The 20,067-nt window shown below is 41.8% G+C and overlaps 2 protein-coding genes across 3 annotated transcripts; both read right to left on the reverse strand.

Annotated features, from left to right (window-relative positions):
- Positions 1–84: 84 nt before the first annotated feature.
- LOC124254621 lies at positions 85–2,846 on the reverse strand. Of its 2 annotated transcripts, none has more exons than XM_046688458.1 (2): positions 738–2,846; positions 85–674 (listed from the first exon to the last, which is right to left on the reverse strand). In XM_046688458.1, the coding sequence occupies exons 1-2, from the start codon at positions 1,326–1,328 to the stop codon at positions 87–89; spliced, it is 1,179 nt and encodes a 392-aa protein (XP_046544414.1). In that variant the 5' UTR covers positions 1,329–2,846; the 3' UTR covers positions 85–86. The 2 variants fall into 2 exon arrangements, with proteins under 2 accessions (XP_046544414.1, XP_046544413.1); XM_046688457.1 differs by having other exon boundaries at positions 85–569; positions 612–2,846.
- Positions 2,847–7,011: 4,165 nt separating this feature from the next.
- On the reverse strand, positions 7,012–17,304 carry LOC124254623 (heat shock factor 2-binding protein-like). Its single transcript, XM_046688459.1, has 10 exons — positions 17,182–17,304; positions 16,801–16,887; positions 15,439–15,580; positions 14,138–14,241; positions 12,720–12,869; positions 11,970–12,102; positions 10,974–11,097; positions 9,950–10,053; positions 9,242–9,342; positions 7,012–8,419 (listed from the first exon to the last, which is right to left on the reverse strand). Exons 1-10 carry the CDS (start codon positions 17,251–17,253, stop codon positions 8,312–8,314), a joined length of 1,125 nt encoding a protein of 374 aa, XP_046544415.1. The 5' UTR covers positions 17,254–17,304; the 3' UTR covers positions 7,012–8,311.
- Between the last annotated feature and the right edge of the window lie 2,763 nt (positions 17,305–20,067).

The following is a 20,067-nucleotide window of genomic DNA, read 5'->3' on the forward strand; positions in this document are numbered from 1 at the left end:
GTCCACCTGTGTGACCCTTCTGTTCACCTGTTTGACCCTCCTGTCCATCTGTGTGACCCCTCTGTTCAACTGTGTGACCCCTCTGTCTAACTGCGTGACCCCTCTGTCCATCTGTGTGACCATCTGTCCATCTGTGTGACCCTTCTGTCCACCTGTGTGACCCTTCTGTCCATCTGTTTGACCCTCCTGTCCATCTGTGTGACCCCTCTGTTCAACTGTGTGACCCCTCTGTCTAACTGCGTGACCCCTCTGTCCATCTGTGTGACCATCTGTCCATCTGTGTGACCCTTCTGTCCACCTGTGTGACCCTTCTGTCCATCTGTTTGACCCTCCTGTCCATCTGTGTGACCCCTCTGTTCAACTGTGTGACCCCTCTGTCTAACTGCGTGACCCCTCTGTCCATCTGTGTGACCCTTCTGTCCACCTGTGTGACCCTCCTGTCCACCTGTGTGACCGTTCTGTTCACCTGTGTGACCCTCCTGTCCACTTGTGACCCTTCTGTCCACCCGTGTGACCACTCTGTCCAATAGTGTGAACCTTCTGTCCACCTGTGTGACCACTCTCTCCACCTGTGTGACCCTCTTGTCCATCTGTGTGACCCTTCTGTCCACCTGTGTGACCACTCTCTCCACCTGTGTGACCCTCTTGTCCATCTGTGTGACCCTCCTGTCCACCTGTGTGACCCTCCTGTTCACCTGTGTGACCCTTCTGTCCACCTGTGTGACCCTTCTGTCCACCTGTGTGACCACTCTCTCCACCTGTGTGACCCTCTTGTCCACCTGCGTGACCCTCCTGTCCACCTGTGTGACCATCTGTTCACCTCTGTAACCATCTGTCCACCTGTGTGACCATCTGTCCACCTGTGTGACCCTCCTGTCCACCTGTGTGACCATCTGTCCACCTGTGTGACCCTCCTGTCCACCTGTGTGACCATCTGTCCACCTGTGTGACCATCTGTCCACCTGTGTGACCATCTGTCCACCTGCGTGACCCTCCTGTCCACCTGTGTGACCATCTGTCCACCTGTGTGACCATCTGTCCACCTGCGTGACCCTCCTGTCCACCTGTGTGACCATCTGTCCACCTGTGTGACCATCTGTCCACCTGTGTGACCATCTGTCCACCTGTGTGACCATCTGTCCACCTGTGTGACCCTCCTGTCCACCTGTGTGACCATCTGTCCACCTGTGTGACCATCTGTCCACCTGTGTGACCATCTGTCCACCTGTGTGACCCTCTTGTCCACCTGCGTGACCCTCCTGTCCACCTGTGTGACCCATCTGTCCATCTGTGTGACAGTGCCTGAATAAGTCCCAGCAAGTACTCATCTCCTCACCCTCTATGTCTCCAGGGACAGCCTTGGCCAGTATGTGAAAGCAATGACCCACGGACCCGACACCTTCAGTGATCTAACCGGAACCTTTGTTGTAGCATGTTGAAACTGAGCTGTTCCAGTGTTACTGCACTAACCCAGGATTCACAACCGTGGTTCTTTCGATCGCAAATAACTCGCCATTCCTGTCATCAATAGTTACCAACCAGTCAAATGTAATGAAAAGCATATGGAGGCAGTTAGTTTGAGATTGTGAAAAGCATGGGAATGACACCTGGGGTTAATGTCTGTTTACCGCAACAAGAATTATGCTGAATGTGATATACCGGTCAGGCCACTGAAAGGTCGGCTCTAGACTAACACATCTAGTCTCTGAAATCAACTTACTTTACACAAAAAGGAAAAAATCCTAAGTTTTCTTAATAATATCTATAATGAAATGAAGCTCAGAGACTTGCATTGCTTGTATTGGGTATATTTATTTCTGAGTGTGTCTTATTAACACACGAGGTCGGCTCTTGTTTTCCCATGATTGCTTTGCCAAGAGTCACACGTTATTTTGTTACACAGACATTCAGTAATTAGTGTTGAATTTTATCTGTTTGAAAGAAAAAATATCGTCGAACCTTCTGTTGCGACATGCAGACGCCATGTTGTTTTCCAGCAGACAAAGCGAATACTGATCACGTGACAGGTACATAATGGTCATATGATCATGTGACCAAGCAAAAAGAGGTTAAGAGCAATCCCACTTTGGGTCAGCCTTCTAGTGATACGCCATCCTTGAAATATAATTGTTTCATCACGTGTTCTGAATTTTTTATTCAACGAAATTCAGATTTTCTCAGCTGTGGTATTGCTGTGACACTAGCTCACATAACACAAGGAAGAAACCCAGTGAGATGTTTTTAGCTGGATGATTCATATCTACAAGGCCTGCATTCAGTGTCGTCTGATTTCAATAAACACGGCGGTATGTATTTCAGGAAAACTTTGTATAGTGTTATCAATATGTAAACAGCGTGCAAGTGAAATGTAGTATTATCTTTACCTTTGTTGACTGCATGTGTTGCAACGTGTTGTGATTGTAAACGGTTTCCTTGACAACGGTGGAGGCCAGACCGTGAGACTTAGTGTGACCAGGATTCTGAAGTTTGATAGGCTGTATATGGCTCAATATGTTTTTTGACAGATTTGCTATGTTGATTCTGATAAGCAAGGCTACTTGCACAATGCTCTGATTAACGAGCCATCAACACCTCGAATGTTACTATAATACTTAAATATACATAATAGACTGAGAATGAAGTACCTTCTTACTGTAGGTGTTACACTGTCTGTAGGGGCAGCACACAGCATGTCTACCAAGCACTTGTTTCCGTCGCCCATGAAGCCGTTTAAAAGGAAAGTGTCGGGGTTTTTTTGTTTTGTTAATGACTGGTTAAAAGCTGTCCTTGCGCAGCGGCCAGTTAAGAAAGAGTTGAGAAAACAAAAGTGTTGTAGTTTTGTTGTTTCTTATTCAATTATACCAAGACGAAGAGTTTATTTTTTACACAACGGTCAGTAAAATTGCAGCGAAAGTGTCCCTCTTATTTCTGTTACGCCATTATTCAATATTGTAGCTGTAACACGTCATTTCTTGCCGATCTTGCTATCATTTAAATATTTTTCAGTTCCAAGAGATCCACGCGTACTTCAGCTCATGGATACAAGTTGAAGGGGATCCCACTTTCCTCTGTGGGTTATCTTAGAGGTGAACCCGTTTCTAGCATAGTTATGGTGAGATGTGATAAACGATTAAGTGAACTATCTACCAAAACCCTTGATGACTGTTATTTAACTGTTCTACTTTCATGTAATTAACTTGGGTTGTACTGGATCTACAATAGATCATTTTGTGTTCAGAGGCTAGGTTCACCAGTGTGCAGAAATTCACCAAATAAAAAATGACACGAATCGAATAACTAGATGCAGATGGTATAAGATAATATATGTCCCGTATCTGTTGGCTACAGATGGAATAAGTTAATATATGTCCGGTATTTTCTGGATACAGATGTTATAAGAGAAATAGGTCTGGTATCTGTCTGTTGATACAGATGGGATAAGTTAATATATGTCGAGTATTGTCTGGATACAGATGTTATAAGAGAAATAGGTCTGGTATCTGTCTGTTGATACAGATGGGCTAAGATAATATATGTCGAGTATTGTCTGGATACAGATGTCATATGTATGTATCTTATTTCTTGGCAATAGATTTTTTTATAAATGTCTTTCATAAGTCAGTAATAACCACTTGAAGTTGAATGTTTAGATATTGTTTCCGAGATGCCTATTCTTATGTACAGTTGATTTCTAATATATATACAGATTTAGTTCACCTTGTTTTGTATTATTTGTGAGTTGTTTGAGATGTGACAGGTCCGGTTGGGTTTTAACGTGGTCTGATGCTCATACTGTCATCCACTAGGATAAAGCAGTTACCAGGCTTGTCTCATGTAGTTGTGTATCGTGTGCATGGCCTGGTGTTCAGACTGTCGTCCACTATAGCAATACTATACCAGACATGTGTGACGAATATGAAATCCGGTGTATCACGGAACACAAATACATAATCGGCAAGCGCTGAGGGAGGGGCGTCGTTTGGGTCTCGCTCGAATTTAAGTGGATGGACTTCTTAATGATGACAACCCGTGTCTTCAGTAACCCATGCTTGTCGTTAAAAGCGACTAACTGAATCGGGTGACTTGGTTGACACATGTCATCGTATTCCAATTAGATTGATGCTCATGCTCTTGATCACTAAATTGTCTGGTCCAGAAACGATTATTTACAGACCGCCACCATATAGCTGGAATATTGCTGAGTGCGAACAAACCAATCTGAATGATAACAAAACGATAAATAAACAGCGTGTAATTTACGTCATAGGCACTTTCCTGTTTTGCTCAAAGGTCGGTGTGGTCTGTAATCAACAAATAGTTTCAATCTTTTAATCAATATCCGTCCCAAAATAATCCAACATTACATCCTGGGCGAACATACATCAGAAAGAGACACAGAAAGAAAGTTAGGAAATGTATTTAGGAACAGAGAAATGATATAAAACGGCACGGAAATATAACCGCCACACTATAACGTATCGTCGAGTTTTCTCCACATTCAGACCCTAAAAACAGTCACACAATATACCATCTGAAAAGCCTACATCCGCTTCTGTGTGTACATTAACGATCGGTAAAAATATATTATACAAAAGACATTCATCTGAAGCCAATTAAACTGACACAAAATCACTTCCACTGAACACAAAATGTTTTCCCAAAGCGATTTTATTTAACGAATCGACTGTTTCATGTAAACACATGTAACAACAACAACACCCCACCCACCCTCAAAACACACACACACACACACACACACACACACACACACACACACACACACACACACACACACACACACACACACACACACAGAGTAAAAATAAAATAGAAAAAACAAAACAAATCTCACTGTAAATGCCCTCTAAAGTATAAGGCCATATTTTTCTATAGTGTAAAGCCGACTAGCACACACAGGAAAATAAACACCACCAACACCCAGAAGTAAAAATGAACAGAAACCGTAACTACATCAGCAACTACATCATCATATATACTAAAACCAGGATATCACATGGAAGGTAACAGTGTTGCGGGACTACTGGTACATGAAAATTTGGAAGTTGGAAATTGTTCAAACCATTTTCTTTGTAAACGGAACTCTTGAGATATAGGATTTCAATTTGTCCAGACTCGATTATGTACTGACTGCCGCCATATAGCCGGAATATTGCTGAGTGCGGTGTAAAACTAAACTCACTCACTCTTCATCCAGTGTAAATATATAATATATTACTCTGGCATTTACTTTGTGCTTTTGGAACTGAATGGAACAGGTGGCGGCGATATTTGCGTGGATGTTCAGCCAAACGTCCTTCGTTCGCCGTCATGAACAGCTACATTTTGATATGTGATATGAGTTCATTCGACGCACTCTCCGCGTGCAAAGAGATTGAGCAAACCGGTTGTTTTGATCAAACTTGTTATTTACCAAAACTTTGTTCTTCGTCCGCCACATGCTTTGTACTTAGCTTCGGTCGACTCCCGCACATTTCACACATGACGTGACAGCCGACACATTGGCTGTACGTCTACAGCGGCCATGATACCCTGTCGTGGATGTACTACTTGAAGTGTGAAACCTGTCGAAATCTGGTCATCGACGGCTTCCAACCATCCCGTGTTAACTCTGGGACAGCCAGGTCCATTCTCTTACATAGAACGGATAAAAAGAATTGAACCCGGCGTGCCAGGAAAACACTACTTCACTTGGCCATCTCATATTTCATAAAAGAAAAGCTCTCTTCGTCAATAGACCCTACCACACAAAGTAAACGAAGGCAACAAGATACAGATGCTATCATCCCTACTGCTTAAGTTGGCGGTCGCTTAGTAAATATATTCAGCTACAGTTGAGTAGGATGATGTTTGCTGGTACTAGATTGTCACAGCACAGATCTAGAGGCTGGCAAGTCATGGTTACAACAGAGTGCGGGAACCTGAACTGGGCGATGCTTATCGCCTGTTTCTAGTCATTGCACGAACATGCTTTGGAGCAGGAATGCGTTTAGCATCATTAGTATACCATTAGTAATTAGTATACTTTATATAGATACGATAGCCGTGTCTTCTGTCTTATTTGGGCCGTTGCAAGGTAAAGAAAACCTAGAAAACCCTGACTGAATAGCTACGAAGTTGTGGATGCCGTTCGATGAAAACGATGCAGAGAATATGGAATGATGGGATCCACCGTCACCAGCTCTCCAGATCACGACATAAACTTGAGTTCATTATGTGATATGAATTTTACCATGCATACAAGTCTCAGTGTCTGAGGTCACTTGACATACTAGTCGGCCAGGGATTGTGAAAGGCAGGGGCCATTGGCCATTTTGCACATTAGAATAAAAAATGGCCCAATAAAAGTTTGAAGTTTACTATTGATAAGGGTAGTGGACCATTCTAAATTCAGAAAATTGCTAACAATTGTCAACGCGTGGTATATGCGTCGACTGGGGAATTAGCTCATGTTTAAGATGAAGGTTACTATACGTTGACAAGACGAAGGAATATACGTTGAGCTCAAACTTCTTTCTTTAGTTACATGACAAACAAATACACAAGAAATACAGGGGGTGAGCGGAGTACCTGCTCAACCCCCGGGCGTTTCCTACGTGCCGCATTATCCCGCTCGTGGACGTCCCTACACAGAGTCGGAATACCAGACTCGTACTCCTTTACTGTCTAGATGTGAGCATACTAAGTATATTTACTGTTTATGACAACAATGGACAGGCAACGACTCATCAATGGACAGACAGAAAAACAATAGCACTTCCTTGACCAATTGATGTGATGGCAGACACGGCCAAGGGGGATTACCAATGAAGGTTATAAATGTCTTATACAATAATTAAAGGGCTGACAAGTCAACTTACAATGCGGTAGTGATAAGGATTACAGTCGTGATTAAGAATACAGGTTAGCGTCATATATATATTACAATAAAGTCTCACATGTCTTGACAACATAGTTTTGGACTTTTTGAATATTTGGACGATGGGTGTCCTGAATTAGTCACTAGAACACAATAATGAAAACGACCCATTGTCAAAGTAATCTATCCCAATCCCTGGTCGGCTTCACTCTATAGTAAAATATGGTCTTATAGTTTAGAGGGTTTTACAGTCAGTCGATCGAGTCGAACCTAGGTCGCTCTTCTTTACCTTTTGTGACGAGACAGTCCTGCTCAACTAATTGTGTATTCAGAGATGGACTGAACCTAAGTATGTGTCAATATATATCCAACCTACTGTTGTGTTAACAACTGTGTGTGTGTGTGTGTGTGTGTGTGTGTGTGTGTGTGTGTGTTGTTTACATGAAACGGTGGAACAATGATCATCTCCACTGTCGCGTGTTATAATGGGATGTTGGGTGTACTGCACGACATTTTGCTCAGTGAGGATTTAACTCTGGCGTTAAATTATTACACTCATATGGCAACGAACATGAAACGTTGTATGTGTGTGCGCGTTTTTTTTTTCTACAAGTGTTTTGTTACGCCCCAGCATTAACTCATGATGGTAGCAGCTCAGTGTGCCGTTGTCCAAAGCGATCTTAGGGCTAAGGTGATCGTAACTCCCATACCATAACACATACTTACGACTGGCGTAGCGCTAAGGACCCCCTGTGCATCAGAGCACGGAGGTGGATGGTTTAGATAGAATGATGCTCTATATGCGAGTAATGTAACATGTGTCTTCGTAACAGAGTCGAGATAAAGGCCATTTGAAAATCAACAATTTATCATGAGTAACAATTATGCTTTCACAAACAAACGATATGCTACATAATTACTTTATCATACATGATATATTATTAATGTCGTGTTGAACGGTGACCAGCGTGATCAATAGATTCTATATAAGTGAGTGAGTGAGTGGGTGAGGTTACTTTTAGCAATATTCCAGCAATATCACGGCGGGAGACACCATAAATGGGCTTCACACAAGATCTTATATAAACAGAGTGCAAATACACTTCACCGATCCTTCAAAATCTAATTCTTATGTTAAATATGTACATTCTGTCATCAAAGGTAAGGGCGAGAGAATTCTTGTAAACAGTTCAATTTTATGACAGATTATCAACATCTATATTCATATGTATCGTACATACAGTAGGAAGACTGTTTCTGTTGTGTGTAGGGGACAATGAGAGTTACAAAGACGCATTGTGCAGGTCGTATAAAGTACGATTTAAAAATATGTTGATGTGAAACCTCCTCACAACGAGAACAATGTCTCCATGAACCACGTCGATATGCTGTTGGACGTCGAGGACGTCAGTGTTGTACAAGTGGATGACCTCCCTACTGCTCGTGCTTGGTTTGTCTGAGGTCCATGATGAGGTCGAGAGCGAGGTCCTGCACGTCCTGGTTCTTGTCTGCCGTCAGTTGCTGCAGGAAGTGCTCTGGCAGCTGTGGGTAGAAATGGACACCTTATTTTGCATATTCCTCCATATATGCATGGCCTGTACAATATAATAATAATCATCATACCTTGTGAACAAAAACAACAAATTGTGTATCATCTTTCATCGGGATCCAGTGGCCATGGTCTTGTGTACAGAGTAACTTCCTGGAGGCCGCTGGCTTCATACCAAGAAGACAGGCTAGCACCATAACCTCCATATCGAACGCACGCATGCACACAAGTACAATATAAGTACAACGTAAACTATAGGGACCGTTCATAATTTATGGCTAGATGAGGGGGAGGGGTGGAGGTGATGATTTTATGGAGAAGCATACACAATATGAATGCCCCCCCCCTCCCCCAAAAAAGAAAAAAAGAAAAACAAGAATGTACAATGTTAGCTACCCTTCTCCCCACTCCTCCGCATGTCATGTACAATATCAACGACCCCTCCCCCTCCTTTTCTTTTAAGCATCACACACGCACACGCACGCACGCACGCACACACACACACACACGCGCGCGCGGGCGCACACACACACGCGCACACACACACACACGCACACGCACACGCGCGCACGCCGGCCATAAATTATGATCTCACCAACATGGGGAACAATATGACATCGGTCACTCAACTTAACCACTTTTTACCAGTGTAAATCTTCAAAAAAAACCTGAATCCATCTATTTCGTTTCGCATGGATGTATACATATCTCAGTATATATGGAGTCTTCTCAAGCTGTCTCGGTTTGTATGGGAAGATGATTCATTCATTTAACAATGAAACCGGTCAGGCAATTCTGAGAGTCTTTCTACTCACAGCCTCTGCCAGCTCGTGCAAGATGGCGTTGTTGTGTTCGTCTGACACCAGAGAGTGAACCACACGCAGCGTGTTTAGGCGGTTGTCACAGTCAGGCTCCTCTGAAAATATAAAGTGAGAGGGGGCCTATGCTCGCTTCAGTTGAGTTGATTTTTTATGTTGTTAAAATCCCTTTCCGGAAACAACTCGCTGGTTCTGACAACCTGTTCTAGTTTTGACGCAATACTTTGGTGTTTCACTTTATCTGTTGAACTCGTATTGCAAAAAAATCACTAACTTGTTGTTTAAAGCCTCACTTAGCAATTTTCCAACTAAGTGGTTACCCCACCGCTCCTGTCAATTAATGATTACGAACAAATACTGCTTTCTAAAACATAATTCCCATTCCATCCCAAACAATACTTGCAAATTGCTTATTACGCATTGGTATATATTCTTCACTTCTCATCTCAAATTTAACTATGGTGTACTTGCGGTATGTTTTCTGAGTGCAAATGCGAGCTGTTTAATGGAACTGGGGTTTTTTTGGCTGAAATTGTAAAACTAGGAAAATCAGATGTAGTCTAGTGAACAATTTGCAGACCTTTTAACGCCACCACTGAAATGAAAATGCCCTAAAATTACAGTTCATTATTTGCAGTACTTGTAAAAGATAAACGTTGTTACGAGGCCCAGGGAGGGGGTGAGTGAGGTGGGAGTTAAGATCACCTTGTAGGTGCCAGGCGAGGAGCCCCATGATGCCTGGCTTGGAGCAGATGTACTTGAGCGCCCTCTGGTTGATACTCAGGTTGTATAGAGCCATCAGCAGCAGACTGCAACAAGATGTGTTATGTTAGTTGGAGTCACGCTGTCCTTGGAGTAATACAGTAATACCCAGCATGGTCTGTGTTTATATATGTGTGTGTTCAGGAGTGTGTACATGTGTGTGCGTGCGCGTCCAAGAATGTGTGTATGTGCATGGATGTGTGTGTGTGTGTGTGTGTGTGTGTGTGTGTGTGTGAGCGTGCGCGCGCATCTACGTAGGGTTTAGGCATTGTACCCATTGTAGGGAATCGAACCAGGGTTTTGGTGCGACCAACGAACTATTTAACCATAAGATTACCCTACAGCGCCACTGCAGTGACGATACACAAATCTACAGATCACTGCTTGTATACGTTTTGTTTCCATAAAATGACAAGTGTTTAGCTCGAGAATCAGACACTTTAAAATCCGGCCAAAAATTGTTGATTACCAATTGGTTCGGCTTTAAACGATATTGGTAATATTATTACTCCCACATGCTGAAAATGAAGCGTCCAGTCTGAAAAGCCCTGCAAAGAAGTATATTCAAACTTTCTGGTGCTCACATCAATTCAAAGGTATAGGAAATTAGCGTGTTAAAGTTTGCAGTATACTCTGCAAGTTATAGGGAAATATGGTGTTTGTTGTCTATATGATAAACAATATTTAACATAGGTGATGGCGTTCTGTATATCGAGTCTGGACTAGACAATCCAGTGATATATTACTTGTGAGCATGCTACCATCATGGTCTTTGAACGCCCGATCCATCATATACGGTGCATCTTACAACCGGCACATGTTACTGGCCGTTAAGGGACATAACTCTGCAACTCGTAGAACCATCCCGTGCCGCCAACGTCCAGACCAAACAGTATTTAAAGAACGGGTTGTTAAAGTTTTATAACATACAGTATGATTGGGAAACATCTAAACAAAATGTTCTTACTTTTTGAGCCGGGCACTCTTTTTCAACGGGGCGTCGGCGAGGAAGTTCGTGAATGTGCCGACCAAGTGGCGTCCGCTGTCTCGCGAGATGAGGAAGTCTCGTCCGTATGCTGAGGCGGCAACATCTGTCATTCATCATATATGGGAATACCAATCACAATTGAAGGTAATCGTTAAATTATAGTAGTAAAACACCTCAAACCATAAATCTAAACTCTATCTGAAAGTCTCATCTAAATTCTGCGGGTCTGTTCGAACACTCGAACATTCTACTCCGTCAACTGTGTCTACTTTGACCTGCTACACAAAGACATGTTATGATATATAACTGGTACAACAATGAAGTGAGAACACCTCACTAAGGGACTCTTGTTTAAAGTCGTACTTAGCAATATTCAAGCTACATGAGTGAGTGAGTGCAGAGAATCTGATTTTAGTAATATTCCAACAATATCACGGCGGGGCACACCAGATATGGGCTTCACACATTGTACACATGTGGGGAATCGAAACGGGGTCTTCCGAGTGAAGGCTTAACCATTAGGCTACCTCACCGCCCCTCAAGCTACATGACTGACGGATCCAAACCATCGGTTAATATCCGAACACCAGAAATGGGCTTCATACATTGTACCCATGTGATCTCGGTAATGAACAACATCAATGAGACATTCATACCACAAAATAACACCACAACTGTGTTGAACATCGTATTCACAAAGTGAATACATGCATCAGTTGCTACATTATATGTGCAGTATCCTCAACGTTTGACTTGGAAACCTGTGGTTTAAATTACCGTTGGATGGTTCAGTAATCTGATGTAGTGGCTCATATAGAAATAGTTAACCTTGAGAGGGTATAACGTGTATTTACCCACCGAACACCACGGAGTCATGTCAGTGGCTGAGATTGAGAGAACGTTCCGTGTGTACAGACCTTTTAGTGGCATCCCAGATTCACAACGGATCTTAGGTATTATGGTTCTCCAACTTACTGGTGATAATACCGACAAGAGCCAGGATGAAACCCGACTCGTCTGATTGGTCTTGGGGCCAGTCATCTTTGTATGCAGACACGTAGCTCTCCACGGTAGAGGTCACCAAATTTATGAAGTCGTCGATCTTTGTCTGAAACAAATTTTGAATTTCCAGAACATATCAAAAGCTGTGAGCCTTATTTAACAGGACTATGTAGGACTAACCACCTTATTATGGAGGAGTGTCTTGGAGCTTTACCATCCAATTTCAGTCAACGTTTTGGCAAAACAGGACACCCGGTCAAGCAAGGAATGCACCCGATCCTCAAATTCTGGTACAGTTATAAACACAACTCTGTACACAATGGCATTATTATCATTCTTACCGTTGGTTGAGCAAATGGTCTGTGCAAATGAACAAATTCCTTCACTACAAAATAACAGTTACTGATCGGTCATGTAAACAGGTTCTATATGTTTCCATATGAGTACAGATTGTGAAGTCAATGCCTCAGTGGCCCCAGCAAGATATAGCTAGAACTTCGGTAAAATCATTAGAACTCTTTTCAGATCTAGTCTAGTTTAAAAACGGATTCCAGACACATGGGAACAACACGCAACGCACTATCCGAAACACACTATGTCTACAACGACCCCAAGAACAACACCAGACTTACACATTTTAGCAGAATACATGACAATATTTTTCACATTTCCAGAACCCCGATTCACTCTAGCAATGGAACAAGGTGTTCGTTGTGACGTTACCCCGCTGAGCAGTGTCTGTACAGTGTCCTGCGACCGTGACACCCTCCACAGTAATGTACAGCAGGACGATCCCAGGCTGGAGCTGTAGTCCGACTGCTGGCTGAGCTGCTCTGTCAGCTCCTGCAACTCACACCGGAGCTGTAGGTTACTCTGAAACAAACACAGCGGCACCAGCATCAGACGCAATGCCTCCATTGAAATATGACACCTGCATTAAGATGTTACAACTCCATTGATATGACACCTGCATTAATATGCACATCCATTGAAATGTGACGCCTACATTGAGATGTGACACCTCTATTGAGATGTGACACCTCTATTGAGATGTGACATCTCCATTAAGGTATGACACCTGCATTGGTATGAAATTACTCTATTGAGGTTTGACACATGCATTGAGATGCGACACCTCCATTGAGACGTGGCACTTGCATGGATACCTCCATTTGAATGTGACCTGTGTTGAGATGCAACCCTGACCTGTAGTTATATGCCGTCCTTGTAGGATGCGAACTTGCCATTGCAACACAACACACTATGTCGAAATTCGACACTTATATATATATTGAGATAGGACACCTGTAGTGGATGTGTAGACAACTGCTGCAGTATGAAAGACTGACTCCAATTAGTATTGCCCAGGAATAGGAGCTACCTGTCCTGGTTGAGCTATAAACACCCTCAAAAACTACACAAGTATTCATTTGCAGTGTTATTTCATCTCAAGTCATCTTCCAACTATATTTGCACATCTAAGGGGTGCTTAAAAGACACCGGAAGACAAACTAGAATCTTCTGTCCTTCGTTTAATATTCAACAAAAAGGACTGACTGACTGAGTTTGGTTTTACGCCGCTTTTAGCAATATTTCAGCAACATCACGGCGGGGGACACCAGAAATGGGCTTCACACATTGTGCCCATGTGGGGATTCGAACCCGGGTCTTCGGCGTGACGAGCCAACGCTTTAACCATTAGGCTACCCCACCGCCCCTCAACAAAAAGGAGGGTTGAAATGGCGCGAGATAGGCACACTCACATCTCTATGTCGAAATTCGACACATATATATATTGAGATAGGACACCTGTAGTGGATGTGTAGACAACTGCTGCAGTATGAAAGACTGACTCCAATTAGTATTGCCAAGGAATAGGTGCTACCTGTCCTGGTTGAGCTATAAACACCCTCATAAACTACACAAGTATTCATTTGCAGTGTTATTTCATCTCAAGTCATTCACGAAACTTCCAACTATATTTGCACATCGAAGGGGTGCTTAAAAGACACCGGAAGACAAACTAGAATCTTCTGATATTCAACAAAAAGGAGGGTTGAAATGGCGCGAGATAGGCACACTCACATCTCCAGCAGTACCGCCCTAGATCATCTTTAAGGTCAACAACAGCATGACAATACCTCCTTCTCCTTCTGACATTCAGCAACTGCAGCCTCGAACCTGGACTTCCACTGCCCTATGTCTGCCTCAGCCACGGTATTCTGCTGTCTCAGTCGATCCACCTCTGTCAAACAAACAGCAAAATAGCAACAATAGAAAAAATTCTACCGTGAAAATACGTGATTGTGATTGGTTAATTATAGTCAACCAGAGGTATATAATCAGCTGATACATGTCTCTGATTTTCTACTAATTATTTAAATTTTATCATTTGCCCACCAACGGACACAAATCAAACTACCGATCTACGACCATTGATTTTGCTGTCTGAAATTACATATCTGTTATCGCAGATGGATTTAGTGATGATGAGCTTAACCCAATTCTTGCCCAAATCTCAGAAATTTTGAATTGTGCTGAAAAGATCCCTTGCTTTCTGAAGGAGAAAATATTCTGAAATCATTTGATTGCGTCAAACTTTTATCATGTCAAAATAGATTAAACTATTCACATAATTTCCAGTGCAGTGTTAAACAACAAAGAAACAAGTTTGAAAGCATTCAAGATTATTATTTGACAGTGATTCAGGTATACTAAGTGCTGAAGAGTGAGTGTGTGAGTTTCGATTTACGCCGTGACAGTACTTTGTCCATCCAAGTTTACTGCACGTTGCTGTACCCGCAACTAGGTGATTGCACATATTAATGTGGCCACCATGTGGTCATATACCAACGGATTCGTGGGTTCTTTTAAGTACACGGGGCTGTGTACTGTACACTAGGGGTTGAGACAACACTGAAAGAGTCTGCACACAAAGTTGACTCAAAGGTTTTTACACCTGGTCACAGGTGGGCTCATCCCGACACCTCAGCCTCGCTGGATCACTAGCCTGGCGCCTTAGGCAGCTCGCCCACCGCGCCCCAAACTGAGGTTCATTCTAACCAGGACCTTCACGGGTAAATGCTAAAGCCATATAATGGACTAGACAGTACAGTATAGACAGTGGGACTTGTAGTATGGGGGACACATGTATATAAAAGACAAGAAAACACTACATAGTAATACTACAGATATAGAAAGGACTAGACAGTACTATATAGACAGTGGACTTGTAGTATGGGGGACACGTGTATATAACAGACAAGAAAACACTACATAGTAATATTACAGATATATAAAGGACTAGACAGTACTGTATAGACAGTGGGACTTGTAGTATGGGGGACACATGTATATAACAGACAAGAAAACACTCCATAGTAATACTACAGATATATAAAGGACTAGACAGTACTACTAGACACAGGGTAGTTATACACACCCTCCTGTAGTGAGTCAACTCTAGTTGTGGCTGTAGATAGACCACTGTTTATCACCTTGGGCAGGTTGAGTTTCAGCTGGGAGGTTTCTGTGGCCAGCTGAGCTAGGTCGTTCTTGTGAACCAGCACATAGTCCTTTGGTACCTTGAGAGGAAAGGCTAATGTCTTCATATTATTTATTGGTACAAGTGATGTCTAAGGTACATTCAGTAGAAAACTAAAATTTCTGTAACATCATCAAAATATAACTGTTTGTGTTGAAGGTTGAGAATCTACACTATTCTACATAAGTTATAAGTAGTTGAGTGTTGATCCAAACTAAATTGGTATCAACGAGATTTCTAAAAAGGTGAAAGTTTGGGGGGTTGGGGGTGGGCGTGTATGATTAATGACACCCATCACTCACCTCTTCCCATGACGTTTAAGCATCATTTTAAAATAAAATTTAATGCCTTTATTATCAAAACTGATCCTTCCCCACTTTGTGTACAGAATTTGATGACCCCTATACCTCTCCAGAACAAAATTGGTGACCCTCCCCCTTAGAACATCAACCTGTGATCTCCCTAATCACATGAAAAGCTGTGAAACATATGATTCACTTGTAAAATACGACTGTATCTTAAAGTACAAGTCATCATCCGAATATATATTATAAAATATAGCGTCACACAACAGTGTCAATAACACCGCTACACGCGGAGTATCATATGATAAACGCATTTTGTCATGCGATCTGTGGAATTGTTTTGGGTTTTCATTTTTATGTGTTGAAGGGAAGGAGATCAAGGACAATATTGATTGGGTTTAAACATATTTTGGGATCGGTAGCCAATCGAAGAAGTATCGTGTGTGTGTATGTTTTCGGACATCATACGTTTTCGGGCAGCACTATGTAACGATAACGAGGTGTGGTGTGTCGGCATTGTGAACTTTCGGTTTGCACTTAGAATAAGTTATGTGTTATATGTTAGTGAGATGGAATATAGTTGTGGTTGAGAGAATGAGAAAACAACCAATGTTTCTCATGCGCATGAGAACATTTACGACTAGAACATAAACCTAAATGCAGTGTATGAAATAAGCCAAAAGTCCAGCCAGACATCAGGGCCGGTAACTTCAAAATGTTACCAGCCCAAAATGGATTTATCCAGACCAGATGTATGGAACATCTAAAATTTTCACTAGACCATCGGGCTGGCTAGCTGTAAATTTAGACCTTCCGTCAGAAATCTAGACCGTCTCGGGCTGTCGGACGGGCCTTATTCCATACACAGCTAAATGCACTGACTTTTCGAGTCTAACCCAAAGCTCCCAACAGTCAAATATTACTGTAGTATTGTTTAACTGTCACTTAGATATACCTGATCCGCCTTGAGTTCTTCCTGTAGTTTATGCCACTCCCCGAGTAGAGTGTGGTAGTTGTGTGTCACGTCCTCCAGACGGCTCTTCTGTATACAAGACACAGGCATGTCACTATCCACGAAACTAAATATGAAACAACGGTTACCGAAACAATAATACAGGGAATGGGATAGAGAACTTGGACAATGGGCCATTTTCAGGATTATTAGCCATTTTCTGAATTTAGAAATGTTCACTGCCCTTGTATCAATAGTAAACTTCAATAGTAAAATTTCAATGGGCCATTTTTTATTTTAATGTGCAAAATGGCCCATGGCCCCTGCCTTTCCCAATCCCTGCAATATTTAATACGCATTTGTCAAGAAATCTTGTTATATTACCATTTCCCTCAAGACCAAATCCTGCTCTTCAACGGTGCCAGTAGATTGAGTTAGTGCCAAGCAGTCAGTCATTGTGAACAAGGAAGGCGTTTCTGAAGATTTCACGAAAAACGTCTGCTCTCTAGAATTATCTCCCTTCGTACAGGGAGGCAACTCTGTTCCGTTGATGGTCGCTAAATAAAAGCGTTTTGCGCTTTTTCGCATCACCGTTAACTGTGTATTAATTTATATCTTAATGATAAGTTTCATACTTTTTGTTTGTAAGTTGATTAGGTTCTATTTGCAACAATACGATAAGCACCTTATCAAATGACATCATAACTATGTATGATTTCGTTTGTCACCATTTCAAAATCCTACACATCCTATATATTAGATGATTCGATTTTTTAAGGTGCTCGTGGTTATTATATGATTGTATGAAATAGGTGAAATGTAAACCCGTGTTTAGTCAGGTAGTGTGTATTACAAATAATACAGGAGGAATGTTTATAGCCTTAAGAATGATCTTAACATTGTGTATTTATGATATTCACTTTGGTAATATTTAATTCAATTTACATGTTAAATCTAGTTAAGACATGTTTTAGTATCCTGTGGAAAAGTGATAGCCGAGTCCACCACACCCTCTGGTTTACTGATTACGATTCTCCATTTAGACGCTTTTCAGATGTTTTCAACCATTATGTATTGGTTGTGAAATACCGAAAACTTGATCTTACAAACGTTGATACAGTTCATTTGCTCAACACTTTGACGAAGTTTGGTGGGAGTTCAAGTTTGAAAAAATAAACCCCATAATGTACATGCATCATACTGGAAGAGAAATGAGATAATCTGTTTGCGTGTGTGTGTGTGTGTGTGTGTGTGTGTGTGTGCGTGCGTGTGCGTATGTTTTGGTACGTGTGAAGACTTCTGTCGGTTTCATGGAGCAGGCCACGAGAGAAACATACAGTCAGCAGTTTAACATGGTTGTCCCTGTCAGACACCTGTGGGGGACCGTCTGCAGAAAGATAATCACATAATGCCAGGACCAATTTATGTTTTCGGGAGTAAGTTTATCTATGTACCTCAATCCATATGCAACTTCTGAGTAGTTTGTCGTATCTTTGTACATTGCATTACATTCGCAACTCGCCCCTTTAAGTAACCTCCAAGAAGACATAAATGATAGGTAATGTTTTTTTACGAAGATACGCCAAACCAATCAGAATGAGCTTGAGGTATGAGGTATTTTGATAAAAAATCCTGTTTACTTAAAACTGTTCTAGCTTTATGTGATTGTTTAACAAATCCTGAAAAGTATATGTCGTCATTTTGACAGAATTGTGTTGGCTGATTTGAAGTTTTAATAAGGACCGGCTCATGAACAGCGAGAGGTTTAATTACGCACATGCGTTTATTTACAAAACGACCATGATGCCGAGTAAATGTTTTCAGAGGATTGTTTTGGAGATTTTACGTGCGCTTCCCGCTACGATGCGCATACGGTCCGACGATCTACTAGTATATGGTATTTCCACGTGTATTTCATTTTTATAACCATGTTGACATGTAGCAAGAGATTACAAATATTTTTAAGCAATGTAATCACGAACAACTAGGAGTTGTCAAGACAAAATATTCATACATAACTACCCGATTTTGATCCCAAACATTGCGTGTACAGTTTCACTGAACTTGGGGTATTTTAGTCGGACATTTTGGGGGTCATTCGTATTTTTTTAGCGTTTTCATTTATACATATTCATGTCCGTTTGCCTACTGCGTTTGTGATAATATACGGCATTTCATTGGATGTAGTTTCTTTAATGTGTATATTGACCTTCAATTTTCAATACATCACTCCAGATATTGATCTCAACTTTGTGTGTATTCATGCCATCGTTACATTGAGACTTAGAGCAAGGACCTGTCGTAAAGCAACAGGTTGATGAAACCCATCAATATGTTCCTTCAGTCCATCAATATGTTCCTTCGGTCCATCAATAGGTTCATTCAGTCCATCAATAGATTCATTCAGTCCATCAATAGGTTCTTTCAGTCCATCAGTAGGTTCCTTCCGTCCATCAATAGGTTCATTCACGCATTCAGTCCATCAAATGGTTCATCAGTCCATCAATATGATAATTCAGTCCATCAATTGGTTCATTCAGTCCAGCAATAGGTTCATCAGTCCAGCAATAGGTTCATTCACGCATTCAGTCCATCAGTTGGTTCATTCAGTCCATCAATAGGTTCATTCACTCCATCAATTGGTTCATTCACTCCAGCAATAGCAGTCCATCGATAGGTTCATTCAGTCCATCAATAGGTTCATTCACGCATTCAGTCCATCAATAGGTTCATTCAGTCCAGCAATAGGATAATTCAGTCCATCAATTGGTTCATTCAGTCCAGCAATAGGTTCATCAGTCCATCAATAGGTTCATTCACGCATTCAGTCCATCAGTAGGTTCATTCAGTCCAGCAATAGGTTCATTCAGTCCATCAATAGGTTCTATTCAGTCCAGCAATAGGTTCATTCAGTCCAGCAATAGGTTCATCAGTCCAGCAATAGGTTCTATTCACGCATTCAGTCCATCAATAGGTTCATTCAGTCCATCAATAGGATAACTCAGTCCATCAATTGGTTCCTTCACTCCAGCAATAGGTTCATTCAGTCCATCAATAGGTTCATTCACTCCAGCAATGGGTTCATTCAGTCCATCAATTGGTTCATTCACTCCAGCAATAGGTTCATTCAGTCCATCAATAGGTTCATTCACTCCAGCAATAGGTTCATTCACTCCAGCAATTGGTTCTATTCAGTCCAGCAATAGGTCTTCATTCGCATTCAGTCCAGCAATAGGTTCATTCAGTCCATCAATTGGTCTATTCAGTCCA

Source organism: Haliotis rubra, unplaced genomic scaffold (assembly GCF_003918875.1).
Source record: "Haliotis rubra isolate DU_JTF1 unplaced genomic scaffold, ASM391887v1 Scf578, whole genome shotgun sequence".
In the NCBI taxonomy this organism is placed as follows: Eukaryota; Metazoa; Mollusca; class Gastropoda; order Lepetellida; family Haliotidae; genus Haliotis; species Haliotis rubra.